At 49.0% G+C, this 17219-nt stretch overlaps 1 protein-coding gene across 2 annotated transcripts in view; it reads right to left on the reverse strand.

The window, feature by feature from the left end:
* Positions 1–9796, reverse strand: part of LOC119445389 (PHD finger protein 12) — a 207178-nt gene extending 197382 nt beyond the window's left edge. For both annotated transcript variants that reach the window (XM_049663251.1, XM_037709696.2), the window contains exons 1-3: positions 9639–9796; positions 9397–9581; positions 7900–8187 (exon numbers count right to left, since the gene is read on the reverse strand). In XM_049663251.1, the coding sequence (XP_049519208.1) occupies positions 7900–8187; positions 9397–9581; positions 9639–9686 (521 nt within the window). In that variant the 5' untranslated portion in view covers positions 9687–9796. The remainder of the gene's footprint in view (positions 1–7899; positions 8188–9396; positions 9582–9638) is intronic.
* Positions 9797–17219: the final 7423 nt, after the last annotated feature.

Here is a 17219-nt window from a genome sequence, read left to right on the forward strand (position 1 = left end):
GTACGTCAGTGGCTTGGCGATTCGCGAAGAGTCCTTGACGAAGCACCTGTAATAGGCGCATAGTCCAAGAAATCTTCGCACTGCCTTCTTGTTGGCGGGCAGAGAAAAGTCATTGATGGCCACAGTTTTCTGTGGGCCTCCAGACTTGTTGATTACATGACCCAAAAACAAGAGCTCTTCATATGTGAAGTGGCACTTTTTTGGCTTCAACGTGAGTCCGGAGGTCTTGATTGCTTGAAGAACTGTTTCAAGGAGCCGGAGGTGTTCTTCGAAGCTTGAGGCAAACACAACGACGTCGTCCAAGTAGACGAGGCAAGTCTGCCACTTGAAGCCTGCCAGTACTGTATCCATGACGCATTGGAACGTCGCAGGTGCTGAGCAAAGACCACACGGCATGACCTCCTTGAACTCCGTGTTATAAAGGCAGTCTTCTCCTGGTCCCTCTCGTCGACTTCGATTTTCCAGTAGCCGGCTTTGAGGTTCCTCGATGAAAAATACTTTGCATTGTAGAGTCGATCCAAAGCGTCGTCAATCCGTGGGAGGGGGTAGTCGTTCTTCGTGATTTTGCTGAGGTGACAATAATCGACGCAGAAACGTAGGGTTCCATCCTTCTTCTTCACTAACACCACGGGGGACGCCCACGGACTCTTGGACAGCTGGATGATGTTGCAGCACAGCAGTTCGTCAACTTGTTGCCTTATGGCATCGCCTTCGTGCGCCGAAACTCGGTACGGGCTCCGGCAGAGTGGGCGGACATATTCGTCGATTATTATGCGGTGCTTGGCGACAAGGGTTTGTCGAATTTTTGACGATGATGAGATGCAGTCCTTGTATTGCAGGAGCAGAGCTTTTAGCTGTTCTTTCTTATGCCTGGGAAGGTTCTGATTGACGTCAAAAGTTGCTTCAGGTGCTATAGTTGTCGTTGCAGGTGCACTAGAATCCATGAAGGCAAAAGCACTGCTGGCTTGTACTATTTCATCGATGTAGGTGACCGTGGTGCCTTTGTTGATGTGCTTGTATTCGTGGCTGAAGTTCGTGAGCATCACTCTTGCTTTCCCTTCACGAGCTCAGCTATGCCTCTAGCGATGCAAATTTCACGGTCAAGCAGTAAGTGATGATTGCCCTCGATGACGCCCTCCATGTCTGCAGGCACTTCGGTACCGACGGAAATCATTACGCTGGAGCGAGGCGGAACGATGACTTGTTCTTCTAGCACATTCAAGGCATGGTAACTGATGTTTGTATCCGGCAGTATTGCTTTGTGCGTTGAAAGCTTGAACCTTAAGTCGAAGGCTGCACCGTGTTGGTTTAGAAAGTCCATGCCTAGGATGACCTCCTTAGAGCAGTGCTGCAAGGATACGAAGCTCGCCAAGTAAGTGCGGTTGTTTACCGTGACTCACGCTGTGCAGATTCCAGCCGGCGTTATTAGGTGGCCTCCCGCTGCCTGGATGTTGGGTCCTTGCCAGGCCGTTTTCACCTTCTTCAACTTGGCGACGAACGGGCCACTGAAGACGGAATAATCGGCTCAGTGTCAACGAGAGCGGTGACGATACGATCATCGATTAGCACGTCTAGCTCGGTAGAACATCGTCTGGCGTTACAGTTCATTCGTGGCATCGGATCCCGGCTGCGTCGGCTTGCGCCGCTGCTGCAACGTCGCGTCGGTTGGTCTTCTTTCAGCGGCGAAGTGTTGTCGTGAAGGCTCTTTCCAGGTGGCGTTCTGAGACCTCGTCGTGATGATTCGTGAATTCTTGCCAACTTCGACCCATCTGGCCCAACAGAGGTCCGTACCGATGCTAGTGGCTATGGAATTGGCGTGGTTTTAGCTCAGTGTCAACGTGGGTGTGACAAAGTTATTGCGTAGGCAAGTCGCCTGCTTTCACACGCTGAATGCAATTACTCCATTACAGAGCGCAAGTGCCTTGCACTCGTATGGGCAGTGAGCAAGTTCCGGCTGTACTTATACGGCTGACCGTTCACTGTTACCACGGAGCATCACGCTCTCTGTTGGCTCTCGACACTAAAGAATCCCATAGGTCATCTAGGTCGCTGGGCACTACGTCTTCAAGAATTAACCTACACCAGGGGTTCTCAGGTACGTTCATCCCAGGGAACCCTGCTAAGCTCCATAAAGTGCCAAGGAACCCCCCCCGATTTAATCGAATTTATCGAGGGTATCAAGAAAACAAACAAATGCTGCACTACGTCAACACGCTTTTATTTACTAAATGAATCGTCAAATCTTGTTTCTATTTAGCACAAGACTAGTGCGGAAGCTGAAATTCTCTTCATCTCATGACTGATTAGCGCTAACAGCGGCGAAGGCCTCGCGACATCCTTCGCGGCGCGCGTTTTTATCTGAGACGCACTTTGCGCCAACGGGCGCACATCCCGATTATTTTTTCGCCACTCAGCTGCTCGCCAACAAATTGTCCGTCCATCGCGATGTAGCCGGTGCTTTTTATCTTTGACAGCTTTGCACTGAGTAAAAGCGAAACTACTGCTTGCCGCAACCGCTGTCGACGAAACCGCGGCCGCTATCGACGCGATCTTGCGGTTCAGAAGGCAGGCGGCTGACGCACGCACCAAGTCAAAACGAAACTACCTTTCGCTGCAAGAAGTGCGGACGAAAGCGGTCGCTATCGATGCTGCCATGGGAGACGACTATGCATTGTGAAGGCACGCAGCCGACGCACGCATCGAGTGAAAACGAAACTACTATTTGCCGCAACCGCTGCGGACGAAACTGCGGTGGTTATCGACGCGATCAGAGATAGCGACTACGCACTTACGGAGGCACGCGGCTAGCCGCCAACGCGGTGTTACGCGCGGCGATAAAAGCAAGAATAAAGGCTTTAAAGGCACAATTAGGCACGAAGCGCTTCGGCGTTGCTGTCAGTCACGTGCCGCATACGATTGCCGCTGAGGACCACGGCGATGTGGACTGCGCCGCTTCGTTTCGGTTGGACGCTACGCCGTTCTTGCTCTTCTGCGGTGCGCATTTGCGGTGCTCCGCATTTTTTTTTTTCCCTTCAACGTATAGGTCAGTGCGCACGCTATCGGCACCTACCCTATCTACAAATAAGAGAAAGGCGCATGGTGGTAAGTTACAGCCTCCGAGATTCAAGTGCGAAAGCTTAGGCGCGCAGCCCGTTCTCAGAGGTTGGGTGGCTACAAGCTGCTTGCGTATTTATTGCGCAGTTCGCGCGTTGCTGTTACGCACTGTGATGTGCTTTTTGACACTCGGGCATGGGTAATGGAGGTTCTTTGGATCAAGCGCACCTCGTGTTCGCCGTTTTAGACACTTGTCGGGAGCGGGACCAGGGAAAATTTATCAGTGGCTCGCGGAACCCCGAGCAGGGGCCTGCGGAACCCACTTTGAGAACCCATGACCTACACAGTCGCGTACAAGTCCAGAAGGCTACACCAGGATGCTGATTGTTTGTCTCGGCACGCAGTCGACGCTCCAGACTTCAGTGATGCAACTTCTGGAATGTTCACGCTCTCCGCCTTCCACCACATCGGCGAGGAGCAAGCACGTGATACATCCTTGCGTGACCTCATTAGCCGCCTCCGTTCTAACCCGTCAGACCCGTTGCTTAGCTTGTTCCTCGTTTTGGACGGCATCTTATACCGCCGAAGTATGCGCGCAGAAGGACACAAACTGCTGATAGTCGTTCCTTCTCATCTTTGGGCAACTGTACTCGCACAACTCCATGATGTCCCCTCTGCTGGCCACCTGGGTGTTTCCAGGACCTACGACCGTGTCCGGCGACAATTTTTCTGGCCTGGACTTTACTGTACCGTGTGACGTTATGGCGATGCGTGCGACCTATGCCAACGTCATAAGAAGGCTGCATTGCTTTCGGCTGGAACCCTCCAGCCAATCGGTATACCCACCGAACCATTTTAACGTGTTCCCCTCGACCTGTTGGGCCCTTTAACTACCTCTAGAGCTGGTAATAAGTACACCGCCATTGCAACGAATTATTTAACCCACTACACCATCACATGAGCCATCCAGACCAGTTGTGCTACCGACGTCGCAGACTTCCTGCTCCAAGGCGCCATCCTACACCACGGAGATCCTCGCCAGCTTCTCACAGACAGAGGCCGTTACTTTTTATCTCGGGTTATCGAAGATCTACTTCGCTCTTGTGCCATGAAACACAAGTTCACGACTGCATACTACCCTCAAACGAATGGCCTCACTGAACGCCTCAAAGAACACTTACAGATATGCTCTCAATGTATGTCTCCTCAGATCATCGTGACTGGGACGCCACGCTACCATTTGTGACGTTCACGTACAACTCGTCCCGTCACAACACCCCTCTCTACTCCCCCTTCTTTCTCCTCTTTTGGTCGTGACCCAACATCGCCTTTCGACACCCTCCTGCCAACTGCTCTCGAGTGTTCGTCTGATTACGCTCGCGACGCCATAGCTACAGCCGCCCAGGCATGCCAGATTGTCCACCGTCGCCTCTCTGAGTCGCAAAACAGAAATTTCTTGATGATAGTGATGTGATGTCATAGCGGGAGTGATGTCATAGCGGGAGTGATGTCATAGTGATGTCCGGTTCTCCACCGACGACCTCGTCCTCCTTTGGACTCCTTCACGGTGGGTGCGCCTATCAGAAAAACTGCTCTCTCGGTACTCTGGCCCTTACCGCGTCGTCCGACAGCTCAGTGATGTCACTTATGAAATAGCTTCCCCGTCGTCCACGTCGGTCACCTCAAGCCATACAATGCGGCCGCCATCTAAAGGGCACCGGGTCGGCGCTTTCGCCACCGGGGGTTATGTCACGGTGCCACGAGTAGGACAAAGAAGACAATCACCTACAATACGAAAGAGATGGTGTAGTGGGGCTAACCCTAATGTCCCGCCATACTACTTGTACCAGCCATATCTTATGCAAAATAAACATGGTCCTATTTAGCCTTATATCTTTGCCCGTTTTAATATTAAAAAATACCTCTGCTATTTCCAGTCAATTTTTGTGTCATATCTTCAGGCAATCATTGGCATCTGGACAGTTGCCTAAAGACTGGAAGGTGGCTAAAGTTGTACCGATATTCAAAACTGGCGACAAAAACACACACGGGGAACTAAAACCAACTTGTATTTGCTGCAAACTACTTGAGCACATTATAGCATCACATATCTATGAACACCTTGAATCTAACCATTTTTTTCTTCTCTAGGCAACACAGTTTTAAGAAGGGTTAATGCATGCAAATTAGCTTACTTTTAATTCGTTCTTCTGCAACTATAGTTTGCTTCGTCTGTCTGGTCACCTCATCAAGACTACCTAATTAGTATGTTAGAAAGTATTCAAAACAGGGCCGCACGGTTTATTTCCCATATTATGCCCGTCATGCAAGCGCAACCCAATTAAAGCTAAAATCTCCCTCCAGAAACTAGACATACGCCAAACCATCTCCTTGTTAAGTCTGTTCCATCGGCATGTCTACAATGACACGTCGCACTGTCTGCTGCTCCATACACCTGAACGCACGTAAATCAAAAGCATTACGTAAATCAAAAGTGTTTAATTCATCGGCTTTTCCACGTGCCGTCGCCCTGTGGAACTGCCTTCCCGATGATATCGCTACATTATCTAACGGGATGCTTTTCGTGAGAAAGTACACACTCTGTATAATAATGTGTCAATGTAGAAATGTCAGCGTTTCTATTATGCTCACGCTTTCGCACTGCAGTATCTTAGTGTCCCGACATAATTTTCTTTTACTTGCATTCGTTTGTGTATTGCTTGTATAGCACTTGTGTGATTTCCTTTACCTGTTTTTTTCCTTCATTGTATTTTCCGATTGTATCCCCCCTTACTCAACGTCCTTGAATGAAGCTGTAAGCTACAATAAATAAATCCCATTTTCCCGCAATTCTGCATTTTCTTGCCAAAGGCGAAATTTTGTTTCCCGTAATTAAGATTGGTTTCGTGGTCCTGGAGACTCGAATAGCCAAGATATATTTTTTCAGCAATATTAAAAGGGGTCGGTGGACATGCACCGACGTTCTTAATTGAACACACACTTAACGATTATAGGTAGCATTAGGAATACTAAAAAGTGTCGAGGAACTGGTGCTCTTTTTCTTCAGAAAGCCAATAAATCTAATGATAAAGCAATTGTTGGCTTATGTTCATGCATGTGAATGCCGTTACCATTGCCCTATTCACTGTTACCTTACCCAACATTCTTAACCTCAAACTGACCTTGTTGCTGTACAACATTTATTCTTCTTGGTTTTAAATATGTATGTATGTGTGCAATATGTAATAACAGCTGATATCTCTTGTACTTCATTTAGTGATGTCAAAGACAGGTAGTATGTATTGTTTCCAGTAATAATCTTTTTTTTATTTAGACATTTCTGTAGTGTCACTCGGCCTCCTTCGCTAATTAGCCTGCCGACCCACAAGCACTTGGTGCTTAGGTGTGGCAGTGAATGTGTATTGCCTTTGAAGAGCAATAAAATTGTTATTATTATCAGTGATGTTAATCACCTTCCGGAATGATGGTTAGCAGTTTTCGGCTACAGCCAAAGCCACCGTTCTGAAGCTTACTGTCCACCAGGCATTTCAAGAGTCTAGAAAACGGAGTCAGGATGGCTGTGGAGTGAACCGGCTAATGCCATCTGCAAAAACCTCAATAGCAACCGGAATATCAAGGGTGATGTCATTTATGAATATTAAAAAGAACAGTGGCCCAAGCACTGAACATTGAGGGATTCCAGACTTCACCGTTCGTGAATCGGAGCACACATTGTTGATAGTGACAGTTTGATTTCGATACAAGAGGTAGGCCTCGATTCATGAAATTAAGGTATAATTTTTCAGTATAGGTTTGAGTTTTGCCAGAAATTTGGGATGGGACACGCGATCAAATGCTTTTTCAAAGTCTAGGAACATCATGTCAATTTGACCATGTTTATCTAGAATAGCTGCAATATCATGAACAGTTTCCAGCAGTTGTGCGATAGTTGAGAGTCCTTTACGAAAGCCGTGTTTCTGCAAATTTCCAATCGCTGGGAAGCTCACGTTGAAAAAATGATCTCTGAAAAATAATGCACAAAAACTTAGAGCACCATTCAGAACACCTCGCAAGAAATGTGTTAGGTATGTCATCTATACCAGACGACTTTTTTGGATCGATATTAAGTAACAGCGACAAGATTCCTTCCTCAGATATCGAGATGTCACTTATTGGTGGAATATCATGAGCTGTTTTGGGGCATGGCCTTCTACCATCTTCATCATCAAAAGAATACATTAAATGATTCCGCAATTATTTTTTTCTTCGTAACAATAGCACCATTTATAGACATATTAAGGAAGCACTTCTTTCTACGAGAAAAGTGCTGCCAGAATTTCGCTGGGGACGAAAGTAAGAAGTTCTCTAAAGTAACGTTAAAATAATCATCTTTTCCTTTTTTTTATACTGTCTTTCAACTCTTTGCGCACGACACTGAGTTTATGTATCTTGAGAGATACATAGGTGGACTGATAAAATAGACACCGGAAAGTGTGTCAAGCATTAACAAATTGCATTAACAAACCTTTCATTAGTGGCTGTGAACATGCCAATTGCATCGCTTTGCAACTCTCTGAATATAAAATATTTAGGATTGCTTCATTGTTTCCCAATAGAGAGTGTCCATCGACAGTACCCAGAGGTCAATGCTGAGTTTGTAGCTTTGAATGCTCAGACATTGTCCCCAGCCACCGTTCTCAGGGAATTCAAGGTGCACATTTGATTTCAAGAAGCTTTAAGGGCCCCTTAAGCCTCTTTTTCAAATTCAAGGGTTTTCAAGAATTTCAAGAAGGTGCACAAACCCTGATGGAGACAGGGGTAAGACTCGCACGAGCCAGTGCTCACCTGCGGCAGGTGAAACAGACCCTCAAGGGCAGGGGCACAGGTGGTTCGAGGTCGTGCCGCCGTCCACGAACTGGGCGCAGACGCTTGCTGCTCCCAGGCAGTGCAATGTGACAGGACAGCTCATGTGGGAGCTCAAACTGCTGCGCATTGAGCAGCGAAGCAGCCGCCACAAGTGTGTGCAGTGCACTGCTGCTGTCGCCCGTTGTGGAGCTGCCCGAGGCCACCACGGTGCATCGATGGCAGATCCACTCTCCCGAGGGCAGGCTCTCTTCGTCCAACGGAGGGTCACTGGTGCCAAAACATCGCACACCTCTTCAGCAACAGATCATAGCAACAACGAAGCTAGCCATTTTACAGTTGAAACAAGTGCGCACTCGGCAGGCCCCATATTAACACCGAAATTTGGGGGGGGGGGGGGGGGACGAGCACAGTGTGCCCCCCTTTTCGCCACTGGCCCTGAGTGAGACCAATCGCGACAACTAACCCAAATAGACACACCAGACAACTCTCTGCTCTGAGTCCAACAAATCGCAACAACTAACACAGACAGCCGACAAGACGAGAAAGCGAAAACTAGCAGCTGGTTTATTGTTGATGAAATGTTGCCATTGTATGTGCTACAGTCAGCTGAGCATGTGCGCTTGCCTAAGCGGAGCATGTGCACATGCTCATTTAAGTGCAGCCAACATAAGGGCAGCGTTTCATCAAGAATAAACCAGTTGGTAGTTTTCGCTTTCTCGCCTTGTCGGCTGTCTGTGTTGTTGCGATTTGTTGGACTCAGAGCAGTTCAAAATCGGTTGAAACAGAGTTTCCTCTAGTCTTTGCCGGGAGCTTTACTGCCTGTAAATGCGGGCAGAGAAAAGATATACTTTGTCACTCATGATTAGCTTCAATCAGTCTAAAATGCAGTATAACTACAGCACAATGTGAAATATCTGATTTACCGAAATAGCAGATCAAGGTTACTAGCTGAAGAGCTACAACGCAGTACATGCATGCATTACGAACTTAAATGTTTAGCATATCACACCAGTTCTGTACGGAAACAGAAGCAAATGTGTCTACCACTAATGAGTGGCGAGATGCCATTCCTTCATATGTTGCCGCTGATATAGCCCATCACAATGCCACAAGGTCAATCCCCAGTTTCTGTGGCTGCACTTTGATGGAAACAAGATGCAATAAATACTGCCATCCCAGCATGCATCGTGCACCTTAACTATCACAATTTCTGGTAATATAATGAATGTTGGAAAGCACGGCCCAGGTAGCGTTCTACCACAAGATAGTACGAGAACGACCAGAATGGTTTAGTATTAGCAAAAGTTGCACGGTGCCCTTGTCGCAGTCACTCGATCAGCGCCTGTGGGATCCCACGCAAAAACCATATCGAAGCCCCCCTTTTGTATCTGTTGGGGAGTTTAAAAAAGGACACGCCGTCTTTTTCGAGCGCTACGCCATCGACCACCGATGCCGAATCGAGAGTGGTCTTCTCACTGGCACTGCAGGTGGAACGTGGCAGGGCAGCGGTCGCAGCAGATCAGGTCCCCGCCTTCCTTGCAGCTGTCGCAGCAGTCGTGGTTGACGGCGCGCCCCGCGGGACGGTGGCAGCGTCCGGCGGGCGGCTTGCGGCGCTGCTGCTCCTCCTCGCTGGCGGGGGGAGCGATCAGCGCCTGGATTTGCTGCGCGCACCAAACGGTGAGCAAAGCACCCGCGGCAAGACATCTCTCCCTACTTACGGGCATCAGGCCCCCTGACGTGTTCAGGTCGTACTCGACGGTGGCCATCGTCGCGGACGAGCCGTGCTGGTCTACGAGCCGTGTTTCTCTACTCGTCGCTCGGCGCCATGACACCGCCGCCTTAAGGACGCCGCCATTGGCGGCCCTTGTTGCCCAAAGGAGTTGTAGGAAATCCGTCAACCTTTCGGAACGCTTTTTTTTTTTTTTACGTTAGTGAGCTCGTTTAATTTTATGGGACGCCTAATTTTATCCATACATTGCGGTGCATAAAAAAGACACAGATATAAACACAACGACACTGCAGTGCACCTTTGTTAGTTTCCTACAATAATTACCAGAAAGACCTCAGGCGCCGCCGTAGAGTTTCTATGGCGCCGCAATCGTTCAGCCTGGAGTGTACTAGAATATGGTCGAGTGGGACGAGCGGCTGGGGCAGCGCATGCTTTGCAGTGAGGCGCCCGACGTGGAAAAATACTGGGGCGGCGCTGCGGTCGAAGTGGATTGGGCCGCATCAAGAGGCTCTATTCTGGGGCTCTATTCTGGACACGCATGGCGGCTGCACGGCCGCTAGTACACTCTAACGGCCGCCATTATCCGCCATCTTGGCTGTCTCATTGGCTGTCCAGAGGTCACGTGTCTTGAAATTTGTGCCGGGAAACGGAAGTTTTGCAAAATGCAATTTTGCGTTTTCGTCAGAATGACGAAGCGTGACGTGGAGCTGCCAGTTTTATCGACTAATACTTTTTCGTGGTCCTTGGCACCTATATTGCGACTTTAGCGCTTTAAAAAGAAATTGGACGGTAGCGTGCAGAAGCTCGTACAATGCATCTGCAATTCCGCGAATATGTGGTGGTACAGTAGTGGTGGCGTTCCAAGATAGCCGGCATGTCAGCTTGTTCATTGGCTGAAGGAATATCCCGTGAGGAGCGTCACAGGAAGGGCCGTTTCGTAAACGTCAATTTGACGTTGCGTGACGTTGCGCTGGGCCGCCATTGCAGAGATTTTCCGCCATAATTTGTGGTGCGACGAGCCGCGCGAATTGTGGTAATGAGCGGCCATATGCAATGGCAGTGGAGAGGCATGCGTATCACCGCATTTTCACTGTCCTTTCGGGCCATAAAGATCTTTTGTTCACAACCCGTGTTCATAGCATTTGCATCGCTTTCGGGTGGTGTTGGCATTTGTGTTTTGCACCATCATTTTTATTAAAAACACGTTTATTTGAAATAATATTGGTTGAAACTAGCAAACTTTCTGCGACATTTCGCACTTTTCACATTGCGTTTGTATTGTAATCAATATTAATGACTTTTCGCATCATCAAAGGCTATGACAACGGTGACTTTTTAATTTACAAAAAGAAATGTACGCAAGACGGCGCCTTGAAGTTTCCTCTCGTAAAGCCCCTATATTTATAAAAGTAGCGCCATTCTTAGATCTTGCCGCCACCGCGCTCACCCCGGCGCTTCCTCCTCGCCCTCTCTTAGCCGCTTCCTGTCGCCCCAGCCTCCTCCGCTCCCCCATTGGCCAATCCGTGTCACGTGGAAGTTCGCGTCGCGCTTTTGTATATTTTTTTCTTTCCAGCGCGCTCCGACTGCCATTCTCGGGCCTGTGCGACGAAAGTTCTGTACGCACAAACGGATCAAACGTGTTAGGGACAAGAACTTCGTTCTGATGGCATGCTGCTGCGCCTTAAGTTGCCGCAACCGACAAGGCGAGGGCAAAAGGCTTTTTTTGTTTACCATCCGGCGTGCTCAAACGCTTGCTGCACACTTGATATTCGCGCCGTCTCGCATCGTCGCGTTGCTACTTCCAAAACGGCATTATTAAGACCAGTTACTGACTGACGAAGCAAAATCGCGCCTCAAAAACGCCTCCGCAGGGCGCGATCGAAGTTTTCCTCGGATTTCCTCTGGTAGCGCGTTAGCTGTCGTCTGCCACGGCAGGCCCGACGCAGGCGGCGCCACTGTCGATATCGCGCCTCGATCGCGCTGGTCGCGCCGAGCGCGATAGTGGAACGGAGGAGGAGGGAAGTGGATGGCGCTACTTTTATAAATATAGGGGTTTTATCCTCTCGCGGTGCGAGTAAGCAGCGAAGTGCACAAGAGATGGCAGTGCCGGCGTTTGAGCCGCTCAAGCGGATACCTGTGGCGCGCGCAACGCTATCGATGATATTCGGCCGCTTCTCAGCCAGACGAGTCGGGCTGAGTCACTTGCGGATCACGAGATAGCGATAACGCGGCCTAGTGCGTGCGCTCATCATCACTGGTAGGTCGCGTGTGTTGTCTCAAGGTAGAAAGCAAGCGCGTGGGCGCCGATATACGATGACTCATTCAGTTTCCCGAGGACACACATCCTATCTAATGAAGCAGACGACAGCCTGCGCGCATGCAGACGACGGAAGCGAGAAACGATTTTGATGGAATAATCGTACGCTTTGAGCTAACGGCTTTATTTTTACTGGGGAGGAAAACAGTTTTCCTTTATCAAGAATGCTAGGTTCAATGCCTACATTACAGTTTCTTAGGCGAAACGTCAAATTTGCGTATCGTTACGAAAGCAAAACGGGGCCATCAGCGCCATTTTGTAAGCGTCGCGCCTACGTCACGCCTCGAAGAAAATGGCGGAATGTCCAGAATAGAGCCTCAGGTCGCGCCGTTGGAAACTACTGGCGATACTGCTCGGCAGGGTCATTCGTACTACTTCGCGCGCTGGTATTTGCGTTCAGACCGGTCATATAAGGTTCATAATTGCATATGACATGTATTTATGCCAAAGAATAAATTCGTTTCTTTTTATATATTTCTTATTATTTTTAATGCCGCTCGGTGATTGCGCGTGCATTGCGGCCGCAGTGTCGGCTTTCATTCTACTATGTTATTAGACAGATTTAGCAGAGCGCCGCTTACGCTCCGCTCCGGTCAGCTTCCATGCTCTGAGATACGGCAGGTAACTTCGTAGATTTCGTATTTGATAAGCGCGTCTTGCCGAGACGCGAGCGACGCGCTATCAACTCGGCTGCAAAACGACGAAGAGGCCAAGTGAACACGCTGTCACGCTCCGCTCAGTCGGCTTTGTAGCGGAGCGAGGGATGCAGTCTTCGTTCCGCGGCCGGTATGAGCGTTGTGCGCAAGCGCAATAGCGTTCCCGCTAAGCGGTTGTGTGGCATTTGCTAGCATATGCCGGTCTGAGCGGAGCGGACAGCAAGCGCTCAGCTAAAACACTCTATTGTACGATTCCCTTTGGAGGAGGAGGAGGAGGAGGAACAAACTTTTATTTAAACCAGCAGTTTAGCTGGCTGGGCCTAGGCCTCCCACGTGGGGACATCGAGGTCTTGCCTCTTCGCCGCCTCGCAGGCTTGCTGGGTAGCCCAGAGTTGGTCGTCGAGTTGGGAGCTGCGCAGGGCGGCGTGCCATCTCGACGAGAGGGTCACGGTATTATTTGTCGGATATTGGTTTTTACATTCCCATAGCATGTGGGGAAGCGATGCTGCCTCAGTCTTACAGACCTTGCAAATGTTACTAGGGTAGGTGTCCGGGTAGATCCTGTGGTAACGTGTTAGTGAGGGGTACGTGTTTGTCTGTAACAGGCGAAGGGTGGTTGCCTGTGCTCTGTTTAGCTTGTGATGAGGGATGGGGAAGGTTCTTCTGTTGAGATAGAATGATTTCGTGAGGTCGTTGTAGCTGGTGAGGCGATCGCGTTCCGCGGGTGCACCTGCGCTGTCTCCGGCACGGTTGACAAGGCCTCGTGCTACGCAGTGAGCGACCTCGTTGAGGTTGGTGAGGTGCGGATGTACGTCGCCAGCGTGCGCTGGGAACCAGACGAGAGTGATTTGCTTCTCAAGTGAGTGAGGGGCTTGGTTTAGGATGCGTAGCACTTGTTTTGAAATACGACCTTTGATGTAATTGCTGATTGCCGTGCGGGAATCGCTCACGATGGTATGGCAGTCCGGATCAAGGGTGGCCAGGGCGATGGCCACTTCCTCGGCCGTCTCGGCGTTTTGGGTTACGATGCTGGCGGCATGTTTGAGCGAGCCGCTTACTGTGGTAGCCGCGGCGAAGCGGTGCCCGTCTTGATATTCAGCTGCGTCGACGAAGGTGACGCCCGTGGTGTCGCCATAGGCTTTAATGAGGGAGGCAGCCCTTGCCTTCCGACGTTCTTTATTGTAGTCCGGATGCATGTTTTTGGGAATAGGGTCGGCATGTAGCCAAGTCTGTACGTCGCGTGGAATTGGGTATTTGTCTCCATGTTGACGGTGGTAGGTGATGCCGAGTTTAGTTAGAATGTGCCGGCCCGTTTCTGTGAGGGTGAGACGCTCCAGATGAGACCGACGCTGTGCTTCGATTAATTCGTCTAGGGTGTTATGGAGTCCTAATTGGAGTAGAAATTCAGTGCTGGTGTTGTTTGGCAGTCCTAAGGCTAGCTTGTAGGCGCCGCGTATAATGACGTCCAATTTAGTCTTTTCTGCTTTGTACCAATTATGGAAGGCGGCGACGTATGTGATGTGACAGATGACGAACGACTGAACAAGGCGAATGACGCTTTCTTCCTTCATGCCCTGTCGCCGGTTGGTCACCCGTTTCAGCAGCCGCGATGTATTGGCCGTCTGTCGGAGGATCTTGGATATAGCCGTTGAATTTGCGCCGTTGGCTTCGATGGTCATGCCGAGAACCCGGATAGTGGAGACCACGGGTATGGTTCCACCATCCCTCATGTGGAGTTGGATTTCCTCGTAGCGGCGTTTATGCGTAGATCGTAGTGGTGGGCGTCCACGGAGCGTGGGGTGGTATAAGAGGAGCTCTGACTTGTCGGGGGAACATCGGAGTCCCGTGCCTTCGAGATAATTTTCGACGGCATCGATGGCGTCTTGCAGAGCGGTTTCAATTTGTCCATCGCTGCCCGTAGTGGTCCAGATGGTAATGTCGTCGGCATAGATGGTGTGTTCTATGCCGTCGAGCTTCTGTAGTTCCTGTGCTAATCCGAGCATGACCAAATTGAACAGCATTTGGGAAATGACAGAGCCTTGTGGGGTTCCCGCGCATCCGAGAGTGAATTTCTCCGATTGAATATCTCCAACCGAGAGGAACGCCCTTCGGTTGGATAGAAAGTCTCGTACGTAGTTGTAGGTGCGCTCGCCGAGGTTTAGTAGGGAGATGCGTTCGAGGATAGTAGAGTGCGCGACACTATCGAAGGCGCGCTCGATATCGAGGCCCAAGATCGCCTTCGTGTGTCGGGATTTGTCGTCGAGGACTTGATGCTTTGGAGAAAAAAATATATTGCTCGTTCTTCAAGCAACATGTATCTCTCGTGTGTATTGTTCCGCATATGGTTTTCTATCAGTAGGTCTTGCGAAACGCAGACGAAGCGACATATGTAACCTTCCTGCTTGCCGCTTCAAACAAGTAAAGCATACCTGCCCCATCCGGCGCCTTGTACTTAGATTTACGGGAAGCATTGGTATAGATTAAAAAAAAAAGAGCAAACTGCAGTGCAACATTCCATTCAAGTTTCCACCTTTCTCGTGTAACAGAATTCGGAGTAATTGGTACGGGGTCATTCATTGCAGTCGGACCTCGAGCGCCGAAAACGGTTTTAGTTAACCATTTTAGCTAATCATTGGCCGTAAGCCGTACGTGGAATTTTTTTTTGCCACTAGATACTTCAAAAAAGAAAAAAAGCAAGAAAGAAAGCCTGCGCGATAGCCTAATTAGTGCCTATATCGTGGATACGGCGTTGCGCTGCTAATTCTGGAGCTCGCGGGTTCGGCCCAAGTCGCGGAATTCGATGGGAACGAAATGGAAAAAGACTCGTGTACTTCTATTTAGGTGCGCGTTAAAGAACCCCAGGTGGCAAAAACTAAACCGGGTGCCTCATAATCTTATCGTGGTTTTGCCACGTAAAACCCAAGAATTTGCTTTATATTAAAAAAAAAAAAAAGCAGGTGGCTGCGTTCTTCGGCTTATTTCTGGGGGTGTAAACAACATAAATTATTCTCGAGTCTGATTTCCGAGAAAAACACGATACGCTTATCCTATATTTCATGCGTAAATGTAATGCCGTTCCCAAATGTATGACCACTCAACTCTGCAGCTTGTATATAATAAACGGCTGCGTTCAGTTATCCGGTGCACTATAATCACAACTATAATGAAACAATTAAAGGAACGACATGTCTCAGATACACGTAGAGATACGTGCAGATCTACTCCGCCAACAACCGCGCTCGTCGCTCGTCCGCACCGTCTCTTATCTCCACACGGCTCTGACCTTTATGCGCCGTGCATTCGCTGCTCAGTTTCCGTTGAAGCGATAGACCGCACGTACCTTCGCCCGCTGCGGCGTATGGGCTCGCTGCCAGCGTTTTGACAGTCGTTGTCTGCAGTCATTCAGTGTGATCCATTCGTGTTTGTTTGTGCGCGCTCACACCACGCTTGTTCATTCAGTTAGTAATAGTCGGGTCACATTTTCCAACGCACGCTACACATGCAATGCTGCCCGGATCGGCAGTGCAGCGCTACAGGTGTGTCCCTTCGCACGCGCTGCCCACGGGAAGCGCTTCTCATCAACACCACCGTTTCACACGCGCCTTCTCGTGGTCTTCGAGTCTCTCTTCATGTCGGTCTACTTACGCCGCAGCACACCTGCTTACTTAATCAGCTCATGTTTACTACAATTCATATTGCTACCAAAGCCGCTCACCTTACTTCGTATGGCATTGCTGTGTTGCTATCGCATTCATTGCTTCGCCCTTAGGGCGAAACTGTGACATTTTTTAATTTTGGCATACTTGACAGTCTTTACATATCTTTAGCAAGCACTATATTTGTTTAGGCCACATGATATTTGCCATAATAGTACCTTGTGGAAAAGGAAAACGGCTGCCTATCCTAACTCAGACCTTTTGTGCAAAGAGCTCGTCGCTGACGGATGTTGCTTATGCGGAAGGGGCCTTCGAATTTTCCGAATTATCGGGCAATCGTAAAAAAAAATTGAAAACGGTTTCATGCCGTGTCGACCTAATGTAAAATTTTGTCAGACAGAAAACAGTGCGTGCATACTTCCCAGCTGGGCTCAAAAAAAAAAAAAAAAAAAAAAAAACCAAATCAGGCATGCTAACCAGGTTTGTGCCTTTGCTTAGCCAAAATGAATATGTATATATGGCTTAAATATTTCATTGTTCCACTTTAGTTGTTCCATGCTTCACAGTAGCCTTCTGCGTTTATTATTAACCATCATTACACCGGCACACATTTGTTAAACCAAATCAGGTTTGTTTTTTCCATAAAGAAATGGAGGGAGGCCTGAACAAAAAGTGAAAACTAGTTCACTTGACAAAGGCCCCGGCCTATGCTTATGTACAGTTATATAAGGGTAAGCAAAATGAAATTAACAGGGCTGTTGCTGACACAAAGCTTTTATTTGCAAGTACAGCAAGCCATTGTTTCATGCACTTCAACTCATGTGCAACTGCTCAACTTCAGCTGCTTGAGCCTCTGCCGCTTTCCTGCCTTGTCACAGTTAATTTCTTTCATATAAAAATGGAGACGTGTGACAATGTAAAAAGTAATTATTTTAGCTCTG

Source organism: Dermacentor silvarum, chromosome 3 (assembly GCF_013339745.2).
Source record: "Dermacentor silvarum isolate Dsil-2018 chromosome 3, BIME_Dsil_1.4, whole genome shotgun sequence".
NCBI classification, from domain to species: Eukaryota; Metazoa; Arthropoda; class Arachnida; order Ixodida; family Ixodidae; genus Dermacentor; species Dermacentor silvarum.